This window comes from Hypanus sabinus, chromosome 26 (genome assembly GCF_030144855.1).
Source record: "Hypanus sabinus isolate sHypSab1 chromosome 26, sHypSab1.hap1, whole genome shotgun sequence".
Taxonomy (NCBI): domain Eukaryota; kingdom Metazoa; phylum Chordata; class Chondrichthyes; order Myliobatiformes; family Dasyatidae; genus Hypanus; species Hypanus sabinus.
In genome coordinates, this window is record NC_082731.1 from 13,388,811 (window position 1) to 13,406,626 (window position 17,816).

The window sequence follows — 17,816 nt, forward strand, 5'->3', positions numbered from 1 at the left end:
TTTGTCAGGCAAGATTTTCCTTATGGAAACCATGCTGACTGTGGTCTATTTCGTCATGTGCTTCCGAGCACTCCGAAATCGCATCCTTAGCAATAGGCTTCCCATCCACTGAAAATGGCCTATAATTCTGCCTCTCCATCTTGAAGAGTGGAGTGACATTTGCCTTTTTCCAGTTCTCCGGAATTATTTCAGACTCTGTTGATTCTTTAGAAAATCGTCACTAATGCCTGCACAATCTCTTTAGCGACATCTTTTCGAACCCTGGGTGTCTGTCGTCCATCTGGTCCAGGTGACTTACCCACTTTCAGACCTTTTGCCTTCCCAGGAACCTGCTCCCTAGTAAATGGCGTCTTCACCCACTTCTGCCCCCTGGCACTCTCAGACTTTCGACATACTGCTCATGTCTTTCAGTGTAGTCTGATGCAAAATACTTACTCAGTTCATCTGTCACTTCTTTGTCCCCCATTACTACCTCTCCAGCATCATTTTCCAGCGGTCTCATCTCTCTTTTACTCTTTATATACAGTATCTGAAAATACTATCGGTGTCCTCTCTGATATTGTTGGCTACAATGTTACCTTCATATTTCATCATTTCCTCCCTTACGGTTCATTTCCCTTATGTTGGTTTAAAAAAAAATCCCAATCTTTTAACTTCCCACAATTTTTTGCTATATTAAATGCCCTCTTTTTGCTCTTATGTTGGCCTTGGCTTCCCTTGTCAGCCACAGTTTTGTCATCCTGCCTTTAGAATATTTTTCTTCTTTGGGATGTATCTCTCTCTCCTGTTCCTTCCAGACTGCTCCCAGAAACTCCAGCCACTGCTGCTCAGCCACCATCCCTGCTAGTTTTCTGTCCGATCAACAATGGCCAGCTCTCTCTCTCATTCTTCTGGAGTCCCCTTTACTCCACTATAAGACAGACACATCTGACTAGCTTCTCCCTCTCCGACTGCAGGATGAATTCTATCATATTCTATTATTCTATCACTGCCTCCTAAAATTTACTTCATCTCAGCTACGTAATCAGATCCAGCTCATTATCCAGTCCAGAATAGTTGATCCCCTAGTTGCCTCAACCACAAGCTGCTCCAAAACCATCTCATAGGCATTTTACAGATTTCCTTGGGATACAGCACCATCCTGGTTTTCCCAATCTTCTTGCATATTGAAATCCCCCATGACTATCGTAACATTGCCTTTTTTTAACGTACCTTTCTGTCTCCCTTTGTAATTTGTAACCCACATGCTGGCTACTGTCTGGAGGTCTCTGTATAATTCCCATCAGGCTCCTCTTATCCCTGCAGTTCCTTAATTCTACCCACAAGGATTCTACATCTTCGGATTCTATGTCACTTCTTTTTACTGTCAGAGCCACCCCATTCCCTCTGCCTACCTGCCTGTCCTTTCAATACAATGTGTATTCTTGGATGTTAAGCTGTGATCTTCTTTCAGCCACAGCTCAGTGATGCCCACAATGTCATACCTGCCAATCTCTACCTTATTCCGTATTCAAATATCACACCTTCAGCCCTGTATTTGTCACCCTTTTTGAATTTACCTGCCCTTTACATTGCAATTCACCCCACTATCATCAGCCTATCCTTGCTCGCAGTCTCACTACACACCGCCTCCATTTGTACACCAAATACCCCATCCTCAGCACTATCACTCTCGTCCCCAAATTTGTTTAAACCCTCCCTAATCACCCTAGCAAGGATATTGGTCCCCTTGGGTTCAGGTGGTAAGCTGTCCTTTTTGTACAGGTCATACCTTTTGCAGAAGAGATCCCGGAATCTGAAATTGCACCGATTTCTCAGGCACACATTCATCTGCCAAAATCATCCTTTCTTACCCTCACTGGCGTGTGGCACGGGTAGCAATCCGGAGATTACTGTCCTGGAGGACCTGCTTTCAGCTTTCTACCTAACTCCTTAAATTTTCCCTTCACTTTTTCGAGCTGGATCATACAGCCAAGATGTAACAAGGCTTCTGGCTGTGCGTCCTCCCCTTGGGATTGTCATGGACCCAATCCAAATCATCGCTGACCCTGGCAACATACCCTCCGGGTGTGTCTTTGCAAACACAGAATCTCGTGCTTACTCCTCTAATCTTGGAACTTTCTGTCAGTACTCTTTTCCTCCCTTCCCTTCTGAGCCTCAATGTCAGAGAGCCAGTCACTGTGGCTCCCCAGTCCCCTCCCCTCCCCACCACCGGAAGGTTGGCCCACTCAACAACATCCAACTCGGTTTGAGGGGAAAGGCCACTATAATTGCTGTCCGTTTCTCTTCCCTTTCCTCACAGGCACCCATTTACCTGCCTCCTGCACCTCAGGGGTGACAACCTCCCTGTTGCTCCTATCTGTCACCTCCTCAGTTTCCCTTATGAGCTGAAGGTCATCGAGCTGCAGCTCCAGTTCCTTAACGCGTCTCTGAGAAGCTGCAGCTCGGTGCAGATACGGTTATCCAGAAGGCCGGAGGTCTCCCAGAATTCCCACATCTCACACGAAGAACACAATATGTTTCCCATCGAAAGTTATATTATTTTTCTGCATTGCTACTGAAAACAACAAATTTCACATCATACGTCACTGCCGATAAACCTGAAACCAGATGTATAAACATACAGCCCAGTACAGACCCTCCTCGGGCCCACAGAGGGTCAGAGGACGTGGAACCCTACGACCCAGTACAGACCCTCCTCGGGCCCACAGAGGGTCAGAGGACGTGGAACCCTACGACCCAGTACAGACCCTCCTCGGGCCCACAGAGGGTCAGAGGACGTGGAACCCTACGATCCAGTACAGACCCTCCTCGGGCCCACAGAGGGTCAGAGGACGTGGAACCCTACGACCCAGTACAGACCCTCCTCGGGCCCACAGAGGGTCAGAGGACGTGGAACCCTACGACCCAGTACAGACCCTCCTCGGGCCCACAGAGGGTCAGAGGACGTGGAACCCTACGACCCAGTACAGACCCTCCTCGGGCCCACAGAGGGTCAGAGGACGTGGAACCCTACGACCCAGTACAGACCCTCCTCGGGCCCACAGAGGGTCAGAGGACGTGGAACCCTACGACCCAGTACAGACCCTCCTCAGGCCCACAGTGTTGTTCATGGACGTGGAACCCTACGACCCAGTACAGACCCTCCTCGGGCCCACAGAGGGTCAGAGGACGTGGAACCCTACGACCCAGTACAGACCCTGCTCAGGCCCACAGTGTTGTTCATGGACGTGGAACCCTACGACCCAGTACAGACCCTGCTCAGGCCCACAGAGGGTCAGAGGACGTGGAACCCTACGACCCAGTACAGACCCTGCTCAGGCCCACTGTGTTGTTCATGGACGTGGAACCCTACGACCCAGTACAGACCCTCCTCGGGCCCACAGAGGGTCAGAGGACGTGGAACCCTACGACCCAGTACAGACCCTCCTCGGGCCCACAGAGGGTCAGAGGACGTGGAACCCTACGACCCAGTACAGACCCTCCTCGGGCCCACAGAGGGTCAGAGGACGTGGAACCCTACGACCCAGTACAGACCCTCCTCAGGCCCACAGTGTTGTTCATGGACGTGGAACCCTACGACCCAGTACAGACCCTCCTCGGGCCCACAGAGGGTCAGAGGACGTGGAACCCTACGACCCAGTACAGACCCTCCTCGGGCCCACAGAGGGTCAGAGGACGTGGAACCCTACGACCCAGTACAGACCCTCCTCGGGCCCACAGAGGGTCAGAGGACGTGGAACCCTACGACCCAGTACAGACCCTCCTTGGGCCCATTGTGTCGTTTGGCGTGGGCTGGATGGTCTGAAAAGCCTGTTTCTGTGCTGTAGTGTTCCGTGTCTCTATGACATCTTCAGAATGGGTTGCCTTGAAAAGGCGGCATCCATTATTAAGGACCCTCACCGCCCAGGACACGCCCTCTTTTCATTATTACCATCAGGGAGGAGGTAAGGAGCCTGAAGACACACACTCAGTGTTTTTGGAGCAGTTTTCTCCCTCTGTCGTCAGATTTCTGAACGGTCCATGAACACTACCTCGCTACGTTTCTTTAGTTTTGTACTACGTTGTTGTAGCTTACAGTAATGTAGTTTTACATACTGCTGCTGAAAAACAGCACATTTCATGTCAAATTATAAACCTGCCTGGCCTGCTGAGTTCCCCAGTATTTTATGTGTGTTGCTCGGATTTCCAGCATCTGCAGATTTTCTTTTGTTTGCGCAGGGAGATATTAAAGGTAGAAATTAAACTGATTCCGCAGGTGAACTCAAAGGAGTAGCTGTCAGCCACCATCGTAGCCCCGCCAAACATCATTTTCACGTTTGCTCTTTATCCCTCATAAAATACTTTGAAATGCACTGTTTGTCTGAAAAATGGTCTATAAGTAAGTTATTATTATTGTGAACCAGTGGTGTTGTGAATATAAATCAGAAAAAATCCTTGTCAAACACAAACGTTTGAGTCTCTCTTCTTTGAGGGCAAGTGGACGTAATTGTTTCCTTTCCAACTTCATTAACTTGCACATTTGAGAGTAATGTCTGCCCAGTTCTTCAAAGTGTTGAAGGAACATTTTATACTTTGATTCCAAGTTCCTTTATCACCCTCCACCCTCCGCGCACAACACAGCAGGTGTTCCCCACTGCCCTGAATGCTCTTTCTCATCTCTGGCTGAGGCTCACACTCCAGTTTGGGAGTCTCACTGCCTCCTCTGTAACGCTCTGGACTAAAATCCTTCCCCCGAGGTAAAACAAACATCTTCCCTTCTAAAATCAAAGACCAGTGGTGTTCCTGTGCAGGGGAACTGCTTGACGCTGCAAATCTGATGTGAAATTGTGTTACAGGCTCCCATTCATAAACTTTTCATTCTAACACCCCAGAGAAGATGACTACAACTTGATGAAGAACATGTTAAGATTGGAGCTGGAATGGCCCACTCAATTCCATTCGATATAATCATGAATGATCTGCCCTCCCCAGTTCCCCTGCTGTCCAATTCAAAAAACATTAAACACTGTTTCTACTTCCTTTGGTGTATCTACTCTCCCCCATGATCAAATCGCTGCAATTCTCCAGGGTACAGTAGTGACACTTCATTATTAGATCAACCAATACAACCAATCATTACATTTTATAGACAATAGGCAGTAGGTGCAGGAGTGGGCCAATCGGCCCTTCTAGCCAGCACCGCCATTCACTGCGATCATGGCTGATCATACACAATCAGTACCCCGTTCCTGCCCTCTCCCCATATCCCTTGACCCCACTATCTATAAGAGCTCTATCTAACTCTCTCTTGAATGCATCCAGAGACTTGGCCTCCACTGCCTTCTGGGGCAGAGCATTCCGCATATCCACCACTCTCTGGGTGAAAATGTTTTCCACATCTCTGTTCTAAATGGCCTACCCTTTATTCTTAAACTGTGGCCTCTAGTTCTGGACTCACCCATCAGCGGGAACATGCATCCTGCCTCCAGTGTGTCCAATCCCTTAATAATCTTAAATGTTTCAATCAGATCCCCTCTCATTCTTCTAAATTCCAGTGTATACAAGCCCAGTCGCTCCAATCTTTCAACATATGACAGTCCCACCATTCCGGGAATTAACCTTGTGAACCTACGCTGCACTCCCTCAAAAGCAAGAATGTCCTTCCTCAAATTTGGAGACCAAAACTGCACAAAATACTCCAGTTGTGGTCTCACCAGGGCCCTGTACTGCTGCAGAAGGACCTCTTTACTCCTATACTCAATTCCTCTTGTTATAAAAGCCAGCATGCCATTAGCTTTCTTCACTGCCTGCTGTACCTGCATGCTTGCTTTCATTGACTGATGTACAAGAACACCTAGATCTTGTTGTACTTTTCCTAACTTGACTCCATTTAGAAAGTAATCTGCCTTCCTGTACTTGCCACCAAAGTGGATAACCTCACATTTATCCACATTAAGCTGCATCTGCTATACATTTGCCCACTCACCCAACCTGTCCAAGCCACCCTGCATTCTCATAACATCCTCCTGACATTTCACACTGCCACCCAGCTTTGTGTTTTTAGCAGCACTATGGCCAAATGAGTCCCGTGCAAAAGTCTTAGGCACCCGAGATTTTTTATATGGTTTCAGGCCTCCTCTGAGCCCTGATTTTCGAGACTTCTGAGGTCGGGAGAGTGGGCCGATTGGCCAGTGTCTGTGATGTAGGACTAATTGAGGCACAGAGTACAAATTAAGGGAGCTTCTGCTGAACCTCGATGAAACGCTTGGTTCACATCACGGGTCGAGTATTGCATCCAGTTCTGGCCACCACACTTTATGAAAGATGTGGAAGTCCTGGAGGAGGAGAGATTTCACTAAATCAGGCTGGATTAGGAGGATAGTGAAGGGTTCAGGAAGAGTAAATACGGAGGTATTATTCCCACATGGTTTAAGGGCAGAGTATCGGCCTATGCGAGATGACAGCATGGAAAAACCTTTCTTTTAATGCAGAGAATTCAAAATACAAAGCTCGCAATATAAAAACAGAGTCAATCGGGGCTGTCAGAAGTTTAAAATAATCAAACGCCACCGATAGCGACCCAGCCGAGATTCGAACCGCCGTCCCTGAAACCTCACGGACCCGCGGGACCCAGCACGCAGGCGTCGGCGTCATGCACCGGAAATGGCGTCATCGAGCAAGCGCAGTCGGAAGAGAAGCGTCTGGAAGGACGAGCCCCGGTGGCAGTCGATGCTGGGTCACCGAGGAGCAGCTTTCCTGCCGAGGACAGGTGGCGATGAATGGGTAGGAGCTCCAAGGTAGCGCGGCCTCCATGCCGGGGCGGTTCTGGCGCCTCCTCCTGTACCCGGAGGGTGGCGGGGCCCGAACTGCCATCAGCTCTGTATGAATAGAGGAGTTCCAGAGCGCGGTGGATTCTGGGAAACGCGGCAGCCATTTGTCGCACCGAGACCTGTCAACTCACATTGGGAATGAGCGCCAGAATGTAAGGCGGTGGGCCGGCCAGATGCAGGATGAAAGGCAAAATACCTTTAAGTCAGCCCCAATAAAAGACAGACAGACAGACATACTTTATTGATCCCGAGGGAAAATGGGTTTTGTTACAGTTGCACCAACCAAGAATAGTGTAGAAATATAGCAAAATAAAACCATAAATAATTAAATAATGATAAGTAAATTATGCCAAGTGGAAATAAGTCCAGGACCAGCCTATTGGCTCAGGGTGTCTGACCCTCCGAGGGAGGAGTTGTAAAGTTTGATGGCCACAGGCAGGAATGACTTCCTAAGACGCTCATTCTACTGAGATGCAACACTGAGTCTTTGGCTAGATGTACTCCTGTGCCTAACCAGCACATTGTGGAGTGGATGGGAGACATTGTCCAAGATGGCATGCAACTTGGACAGCATCCTCTTTTCAGACACCATCGTCAGTTCCACCCCCACAACATCACTGGCTTTACAAATGAGTTTGTTGATTCTGTTGGTGCCTGCTGCCCCAGCACATAACAGCAAAGATGATAGCACTGGCCACCACAGACTTGTAGAACATCCTCAGCATCCTCCAGATGTTAAAGGACCTCAGTCTCCTCAGGAAATAGAGATGGCTCTGACCCCTCTTGTAGACAGCCTCACTGTTCTTTGACCCCGTCTTATTCTCTGATTCTATGAAAGATTTAAATGAAATTGCGGGCTGCTGCGAAAATTGCGTTAGGCAATAGCAGCCTCTTATAAACAGGTGTTCCTGTGTATCGTGATACGTGGTGCAACAGTTTTAAACTGATGCCAAATACAAATAATGTAGGGTAATTCTAAACTTAGGGTATTTTTGGTTGCTGATACATTTTTCTGCACTGTATTTGCATCACTGTCCCTCTTTATCTCTTGCAGTTCCATAACTCCATACAATCTCTGTTGCAGACTGCCTCTGTTTGTCTAATCTTGTTGTTAGGTATGTAAAGATCACCATAACATTCTTCTGAGTGTCTAAGATATTGATCCTAGCCTTTACGATATGGATATGTGAATGTTGACTGATGAAGGAATGCAGAGAAACGCTCAGCTGTGATCAAATGGCAGGACAGGCTGAGCTGAATGGCCTAATTCCATTAACAATCACAGCACGGAAACAGGCCATCTCGGCCCTTCTAGTCCCTGCCGACGCTTACACTCACCTAGTCCCACTGGCCCGCACTCAGCCCATAACCCTCCATTCCTGTCCATATACCTATCCAATTTTACTTTAAATGACAATACCAAACCTGCCTCTACCACTTCTACTGGAAACTCATTCCACACAGCTACCACTCTCTGATTAAAGAAATTCCCCCTCATATTACCCTTAAACTTTTGCCCCTTAACTCTCAACTCATGTCCTCTTGTTCGAATCTCCCCTACTCTCAATGGAAAAAGCCTATCCACGTCAACTCAATCTATCCCCCTCATTATTTTAAATAACTCTATCAAGTCCCCCCTCAACCTTCTACGCTCCAAATAATAAAGACCTAACTTGTTCAGCCTTTCCCTGTAATTTAGGTGCTGAAACCCAGGTAACATTCTAGTAAATCTTCTCTGTACTCTCTCTATTTTATTGATATCTTTCCCATAATTCAGTGACCAGAACTGTACACAATACTCCAAATGCGGCCTTACCAATGCCTTGTACAATTTTAACATTCTATACTCAATGCTCTGATTTATAAAGGCCAGCATACCAAAAGCTTTCTTCACCATCCTATCTACATGAGATTCCACCTTCAAGGAACTATGCAGCATTATTCCTAGATCACTCTGTTCTACTGCATTCTTCAATGCCCTACCACTTACAATGTATGTCCTATTTGGATTAGTCCTACCAAAATGTAGCACCTCACACTTATCAGCATTAAACTCCATCTGCCATCTTTTAGCCCACTCTTCTAACTGGCCTAAATCTCTCTGCAAGCTTTGAAAACCTACTTCATTATCCACAATGCCACCTATCTTAGTATCATCTGCATACTTACTAATCCAATTTACCACCCCATCATCCAGATCATTAATATATATGACAAACAACATTGGACCCAGTACAGATCACTGAGGCACACCACTAGTCACCGGCCTCCAACCTGACAAACAATTATCCACCACAACTCTCTGCCATCTCCCATCTAGCCACTGTTGAATCCATTTTACTACTTCAATATTAATACCTAACGATTGAACCTTCCTAACTAACCTTCCATGCGGAACCTTGTCAAAGGCCTTACTGAAGTCCATATAGACAACATCCACTGCTTTACCCTTGTCAACTTTCCTCGTAACCTCTTCAAAAAATTCAATAAGATTTGTCAAACATGACCTTCCACTCACAAATCCATGTTGACTGTTCCTAATCAGACCCTGTCTATCCAGATAATTATATATACCATCTCTAAGAAAACTCAATTAATTTACCCACCACTGACGTCAAACTGACAGGCCTATAATTGCTAGGTTTACTCTTAGAACCCATTTTAAACAATGGAACCACATGAACAATATGCCAATCCTCCGACACCATCCCTGTTTCTAATGACATTTGAAATATTTCTGTTAGCGCCCCGACTATTTCCACTCCAACTGATTCTGCTCCTAGAATGTTAAGGTTTTATTCAAATTTTTCTTTTTGTTTTGGGGTGAGAGTGAAAGTGGGGGAAACAGGGCAGATGTAGTTGTGAGCCCTGTCTAAGGGCTGTCAGAAGACAGCTCAGGCTGGACATCATCATCATCCACTTGGTTCTGTTAATGTAATTGATCACTCTGCAATATAGAGTCATAGAAAAGTACAGCCAATCTAGTCTGGGCCAAGCATTTATTCTGCCGACCTCCATCAACCTGTCCCTGGATCAAAGCCCTCCATATCCCTACTATCCATCCAAACCTCTCTTAAACATTGAATTCGGACTCCCATGCACCATTTGCACTGGTAGCTTGTTCCACAGTATGGGACTAAAGGGTTGGCTCTGGTACGATATGAAGTTAATTAAGATGGTGCTTTGCAGAGGGGTTTCACCTGTGTGATTCTTCTAGGTGATTTAAAGACTGGGGGTGGGCAAGGTGATGGTGAATGGAATAAAGGGAATTACAGAGGCACAAGAGAGGAGCTTGCCCAAGTGGATTGGAGGAGGGTACTGGCGGGGATGACGACAGAGTAGAGATGGCTGAAGTTTCTGGGAATAGTTCACAAGGATCAGGATAAATACGTCTCACAGAAGACTAGTTCTCAAACGACAGGGCTAGGCAACCGGGGCTGACAAGGGAAGTTAAGGACTGTATAAAAGCCAAGGAAAGGGCATATAAACTAGCAAAAGTGAATGGGAAGTTGGATGATTGAGAAGCTTTTAAAATTGAACAAATGTAAGGAGGCATGGGATCCAAGGGGACATTGCTTTGTGGATCCAGAACTGGCTTGCCCACAGAAGGCAAAGAGTGGTTGTAGACAGATCATATTCTGCATAGAGGTCGGTGACCAATGGTGTTCTTCAGGGATCTGTTCTGGGACCCCTACTCTTCATGATTTTTAAAAATGACCTGGATGAGGAAGTGGAGGAAGTGGGTTAGTAAGTTTGCTGATGGCACAAAGGTTGGGGGTGTTGTGGATAGTGTGGAGGGCTGTCAGAGGTTACAGTGGGACATTGATAGGATGCAAAACTGGGCTGAGAAGTGGCAGATGGAGTTCAACCCAGATAAGTGTGAAGTGGTTCATTTTGGTAGGTCAAATATGATGGCAGAATATAGTATTAATGGTAAGACTCTTGGTAGTGTGGAGGATCAGAGGGATCTTGGGGTCCGAGTCCATAGGACACTCAAAGCCACTATGCAGATTGACTCTGTGGTTAAGAAGGCATAAGGTGCATTGGCCTTCATCAACCGTGGGATTGAGTTCAAGAGCCGAGACGTTATGTTACAGCTATACCGGACCCTGGTCAGACCCCACTTGGAGTACTGTGCTCAGTTCTGGTCACCTCACTACAGGAAGGATGTGGAAACCATAGAAAGGGTGCAGAGGAGATTTACAAGGATGTTGCCTGGATTGGGGAGCATGCCTTATGAGAATGAATGAACTCAGCCTTTTTTCTTGGGAGCAACGGAGGATGAGAGGTGACCTGATATAGGTGTATAAGATGATGAGAGGCATTGATCGTGTGGATAGTCAGAGGCTTTTTCCCAGGGCTGAAATGGCTAGCATGAGAGTGCACAGGTTTAGGGTTCTTGGAACTAAGTACAGAGGAGATGTCAGGGGTAAGTTTTTCACTCAGAGAGTGGTGAGTGTGTGGAATGGGCTGCCGGCAACGTTGGTGGAGGTGGATACGATAGGGTCTTTTAAGAGACTCCTGGACAGGTACATGGAGCTCAGAAAAATAGAGGGCTATGGGTAACCCTAGGTAATTTCTATGGTAAGGACATGTTCAGCACAGCATTGTGGGCTGAAGGGACTGCATTATGCTGAAGGTTTTCTATGTTTCTAAAAGGCAACTAAAAGCTATAAGAAGGGAAAAGTTGAAATATGAGGGCAAACTAGCCGATAGTATAAAGCAGGATACTAAAAGTTTTTGTTTTGGTTATATAAAGAATAAAAGGGAGGTGAGAGTTGCTATTGGACCACTGGAAAATGACTCTGGTGAGGTAGAAATGGGGGACAAAGAAGTCATTAGCTGTACTCCAAGAGGTCTGTAAGTGTCGGGGAGCAGGAATGAGCGCCATTGCTATTACAGGGAAAAAATGCTAGGCAAACTGAAAGTTTTGTAGGTCACCCGGACCAGATGGACTACATTCCAGGGTCCTGAGAGAGATTGCAGAAGAGAGAGCAGATGCCTTGGTCATGATCTTTCAAGAGGACTGGAAGATTTCAAATGTCTCCACTATTTAAGAAGGGAAGAAGGCAACAGGAAGGAAATTTTGGGCCAGTCAGCCAAACCTCACTGACTGGGAAAGTGTTGGAGTCCGTTATTAAGGACTGGGTTTCGGGGTACTTGGAGACTAATGATAAAATAAGTCAAAGTCAGCATGGTTTCTGTAAAGGGAAATCTTGCCTGACAGATCTGTTAGAACTCTCCAAGGAAGTAACAAGCAGGACAAAGTGGGCAGTGGATGTCTTTTACTTGGATTTTCTGCAGGCATTTGATGAAGCACCTCACATGAGGCTGCTTAACAAGATAAAATCCTGTGGCGTTACAGGAAAGATACTGGCACGGATAGAGGAATGGGTGACAGGTAGGAGGCAGCGAGTGGGATAAAAGGGACCTTTTCTGGTCAGTTGCCGTGACTAGAGACTTCCTCAGGGCTCAGTGCTGAGAAAGCAATGCAGTTGCACCAGGACTTAGAGAAATTGGAAGAATGGGCAAAAAAGTGGCAGATGGAATACAGTGTTGGGAAATGTATGATAATGCATTTTGGTAAAAGGAACAATAATGCAAACTATTAGCTAAATGGGGAGAAGGTTCGAACATCAGAGGTGCAGAGGGGTGTAGGGTGTAGGCAATACTCCCAGAAGTTAATTCACAGGTTGAGTCTGTGGTAAAGAAGGCAAATAAAGGCAGTTATTTCAAGGTGAGAAGAATATAGTAGAACAGAGATAACGCTGAGGCTTTACAAGACACTAGTCAGGCCACACTTGGAGTATTGTCAACAATTTTGGGCCCTTTATCTCAGAAAGGATTGTTGTCATTGGCGAGGTTCACGGGGTTGATTCTGGGCATGAAGGGGTTAACATATGAGGAGTGTTTGGTGGCTTTCGGCCTGTACTCACTGGGATTCAGAAGAATGCGGGGGATCTTGCAGAGGTACCGTGGAGAGCATTCTGACTGGCTGCGTCATGGGAGGGGGCACCCCACAGGATCGACAGAAGCTGCAGGAAAGTTCCATCGCGGGCACTGGCCTCTGTAGTACCCCGGCCGTCAGAAAGGCAGCATCCATCATAAAGGACCCCACCACCCAGGACATGCCCTCTTCTCATTGTTACCGTCTGGAAGGAGGTACAGGAGCCTGAAGGCCCACACTCAACGATTCAGGAACAGCTTCTTCTCCTCTGCTGTCCAATTTCTGAATGGACTTTGAATCCATGAACACTACCTCATTATATTCTTTGTACTACTTTAACTAATATACACACACTCACAGTTTTTTTTATTACTATGTATTGCTGACACACACGGTGACATTAAACCTCATTCTGAGGACAGGAAACGTCAACAAAAGGGTGGGCCGGAGCAGACAGCTTAGACCTCTTTCAGCTGAACGCAGTGCAGGCCCGGTTTGAAATGTTGCCCATCTTGACAGAACAAACAAAGATCACCAGTGTAAGTTGCTGAGACCCAGCTGCCCAATCCTCCCCACACACAGCTGTCTCATTCCATCTGTCCGCGTTCTGTTTTATGTACGTGTATCCAGTATCTGGGTGGCTGTGTCTTTCTGAGGGCTAAGAAATTCATGGTGCTGCCCTGGCAGGGTTATCTGTCCAAAGGGGGTCTTACCTCAGCCACCAGAAATGTAGATTCATGCTGATAGACTTGTCCATGACAAGTTCCCACAAGCAACAATGATCGTATCTTTGCAGGGCTGGTGTCGATTGAAGGGTTAACATTGGAGGACAGATAGAGTGTTGGTTGGACGATAGCTCATCTGATAGCGCAGCTATCTCTGCATCAGCCTAGATCCTCCCACTCAAACTTAAAAAAATCAGTCGATCCCCCACTATTGAGGAGCAATAGTGGCTAGTAGTAGCTGAAGAGGGGAACTAGGTTTACTTGTTCAGAACTTCCTTCGTGCTGGGTTGACATTTGGACATCCCTTTTGCAGGTTTCTAGAAGAGGAGGATTTGAAGATGAGCTCTTCAAACTGAACGTCCTCGGGATCTGACAGCCACTCGGTATGTCTGCGTCTGACTGGTGTGCGAGAGGAAATGTCCGTCAGCTGTACCATTGGGAAGAGCAAGGCAGTGAGACTCGCATACCCATTGGGCTCGGTGCTGTAAGGAAAGGTTTCTCCGTTTACAGTGGGAAGAAATCAAGCTTGTATTCTGTGTTAGCACGAGATTTTGGTAAATGACCAAACTGCAATTAAATCAGACAAATGTTCTTCTTTATTTGATGGAGAAGGCAAATATTGATATATATCAGTTTGGGCTTTCGAAGCGATTTCCACACCACGTGGAATTTTGAGCATCACACCAAGGTGAGAGTTCTTCCTACCTTGTAACTGGAGAGTGGTTCACAGATTTATCCTCCTGTTAAAACACGGGTGCTTCATGCCAATGAAGACATTTCACTGTGCTTACTGTGGGAAAAACTTCAAGCGGTCCAATGCCCTGATCACACACCAACGGATCCACACTGGGGAGCGACCATTCTCCTGTTCTGTGTGCGGGAAAGGATTTGCTCGGTCATCAGACCTGGTGACCCACCAGCGAGTTCACACTGGGGAGAGACCGTTCACCTGCTCTGAGTGTGGCAAAGGATTCACCCAGTCAAGCTACCTGCTGATACACCAGCGGATTCACTCTGGAGACAGACCGTTCACCTGCTCTGTGTGCGGGAAAGGTCTAGCAGATTCCTCCCAGCTGCTGAAACACCAGCGAATTCACACCGGCGAGCGGCCGTTCACATGCTCAGAGTGTGGGAAAGGATTCACTCAGTCAGCTAATCTGAAAAGACACCAGCAAGTCCACAGCTGGGAGAGGCCGTTTACCTGCTCTGAGTGTGGGAAGGGGTTCACTCAGTCGTCACAGCTGCTGCAACACCAGCGGGTTCACAGCTGGGACACACCCTTCAACTGCACTGATTGTGGGAAAGGATTCAGTGAATCATCTTCGTTGCTGACGCACCAGAGGGTGCACACTGGAGAGAAACCGTTTACCTGTTCTGACTGTGGGAAAGGGTTCAGTCAGTCGGCATCCTTGTTGAAACACCGGAGGGTTCACACCGGGGAGAGGCCGTTCACCTGCTCTGAATGTGGGAAGGGATTCACGCTGTCATCTTCCTTACTGACGCACCAGCGGGTCCACACCGGCGAGCGGCCGTTCACCTGCTCCGAGTGCGGGAAGCGATTCAGTCGCTCATCATCCCTACTGACGCACCAGAGGGTTCACACCGGGGAGAGGCCGTTCACCTGCTCTGAGTGCGGCAAGGGGTTTAACCGGTCATCCAACTTGCTGACGCACCAGCGGGTTCACACCGGGGAGCGGCCGTTCATCTGCCCCGAATGTGGAAAGGGATTTAATCGGTCGTCCAACCTGCTGACGCACCAGCAAATTCACACCGGGGAGCGGCCATTCACCTGCGCCAAGTGTGGGAAAGGATTTGCTGTTTCCTCGTACCTGATTAAACACCAGCGCGTCCATGCTGGGGAGAAGGTTTAAAGACACTGTGTACGTGGAGCATTTAAGCATCCCGGCAGCTGAGGTAGCAGTAGGTATAGATTCTGAAGTTATACCTGTGGCTGATCAACCCAGGACTAAGTGATTGTTATGGTGGGCGTTTCAGCTTTGCTGTTCAAAACTACCACAACCAAGTTAGTCAAAGTGAACTCGTTATCAAAGTGCATGCGTTACCATACACAATCCAGAGGTTCATTCACAGGAAGGTAAAGAAATAAGAAAATCTGTACTTAAACAGACAACCATTGTGCTAAAAAAAAACAAACAATATAAAATAAAATACTGGGAATGTGAATTATAGTCCTTGAAATTGAGCCTGTAGGTTGTAGAATCATTTCGTTGTTGAGGTGAGTGAAGTTATCGATGCCAGTCAGGAGCCTGGTGGTGGGCTGTAGGGTGCAAGTGTTTGTGAAGATGGAGTTTAAAGCTGGATCCTTGCCAAACAAATCTCTTGTGCTTTATACACGGTGACCGGGTTGTGCTGAGTTTTGTTGGCAATCCCAATTCAGACCTGTGCTGTTCAGCTGCGTCTTGAATGCCCAACCCAACGTCACTGTCATTGTTCATGCTGCTCAGCGCTCACCCCTCATATGCCACAATTATATCGGTTTACCTAGAGACAAGCTTCTCACCCAACAGGCCACACTGCCCGGAAACCAACGCTAGCCTAATCACAGGACAAGATTCAAAAACTTCATTGTCATTCCAACCATACATCAGCTCTGCAGGGCAGAATGAGACAGCGTTTCCCAGGAACAAGTGCAATCATAACATAACAAATGCAACAATAAATAGTAAAACGCAACAGCCACATGTCGGTTAAAATCAAGTGATAAGTGTCCAGTGCAAGTTAAGAGTGTCCAAAGCAGAGTCAGGTGGAGCAGCTATTTAGCAGTCTGACTGCCTGTGGGAGGAAGCTGTTTAGTAGCCTTGTGGTTTTAGTTTTGATGCTCCTGTAACGTTTATGGAGTGGGTGTGAGGGGTCTTTAATGATGTACCGTGTCTTCTGGAGACATTGACTCTGAAAGAGGTCTTGGACAGAAGGTAGGGAGACCCCAATAACCCTCTCTGCTCCCTTAACCACCCTCTGCAAGGCTTTTTTGTCGGCAGCACTGCAGCTGGAGTACCAGGTTGTGATGCAAAAGGTCAGCACACACTCAACCACGCCTCTGTAGAATGTAGTTAAGATGTTAGTGGAGAGTGATGCTTGTTTAAGTTTCCTCAGAAAGTGCAATCTCTGCTGGGCTCGTTTCACAATCCCGGTGGTGTTACAACAACCAGTTAACCTACTAACGGGTACGTCTTTGGAGGAAATCAGAGCACCCGGAGGAAACCCACGTGGTCAAGGGGAGAATGTACGAACTGCTTATAGAGAGGCGGAATTGAACTCTGAACTCGGAACCCCAGGCTGTAATCGTTTCACGCTTACTGCTACATTACTGTGGTCGTCAGTTCCGAAGTGTTACCACCATCTTGGTTATTTACATGTTTCGTTTTCTCAAACAATGTACTGTAACTAACACTGGTAAAGTAGCACCTACAAAGTTACTAACCCAGAAATTACAGCCTGGCTGTTGTGGTAGGAATGAAGGTGGAACACATGTTCAATTTCCCTCCATATCTCTCTCTCCTGTTTTTAAAATACCCCTTATCACTTCTTTGAACAAGTACAAGTTATGGATTAGCAAAAGGCATTTGATAAGGGGCCATGTGAAAGCTAATTACAGCATTAATTGATTAATTGGTTGATAAACCAAGGTGGAGGAAGGATTGCTGCCAGAGATCCAGTGCCAACATAGCACACTAACTTACTAACCCTTGGACTGTGGGAGAGAACCGGAACAGCTGGAGGAATCCCATGTGGTCACAGGGAGAACGTACACTTCCCTTACAGACGGCAGCAGGCATTGGACCCAGAGTGTGATGCTTTTATCACTACACTGCCGCGTGCCTTTTGGTAGCTGGTTGGTTCGCGTATAAGGGCTGGAGTCACAGTTATTCACTATCTGTTTCTAGGGTTTTGATGAAGGATCAAGTGTTGTCCAGGTTTGCAGTCGATATAAAGAAACTGCAACGAGGGCACAAAACGCCTGCAGAGGGAGAGAGAGGGATTAGAAAACACGACAGAATGAGTGTAAGCTGTGGGGAATAGGAAGAACAGAATTGAATACAAGTTAAGTGTTGTAACATTATTAAATGCTGATGCAAGAATTTCTGGATACCTCATCAATAGAAAAGGCTTTTTATTTCAAAGCAGCACACATAAAATGCTGGAGGAACTCAGCAGGTCAGGCCGCATCTATGGAAATGAATAAACAATCGACATATTGGGTTGAGACCCTTCATCGGGACTCGAGGGAAGATGGAAGACACCAGAATAAAAAAGGGGAGGGGAGGGGAGGGAGGATAGCTGGAAGGTGAGAGGTGAAGCCAGGGGGTGGAA

At 47.0% G+C, this 17,816-nt stretch overlaps 1 protein-coding gene across 1 annotated transcript in view; it reads left to right on the forward strand.

The window, feature by feature from the left end:
- The window catches only part of LOC132381579 (zinc finger protein 91-like), a 29,844-nt gene extending 13,693 nt beyond the window's left edge, over positions 1-16,151 (forward strand). The window contains exons 5-6 of the mRNA XM_059951074.1: positions 6,617-6,765; positions 14,180-16,151. Of these exons, the coding sequence (XP_059807057.1) occupies positions 6,617-6,765; positions 14,180-15,355 (1,325 nt within the window). The 3' untranslated portion in view covers positions 15,356-16,151. The remainder of the gene's footprint in view (positions 1-6,616; positions 6,766-14,179) is intronic.
- Positions 16,152-17,816: the final 1,665 nt, after the last annotated feature.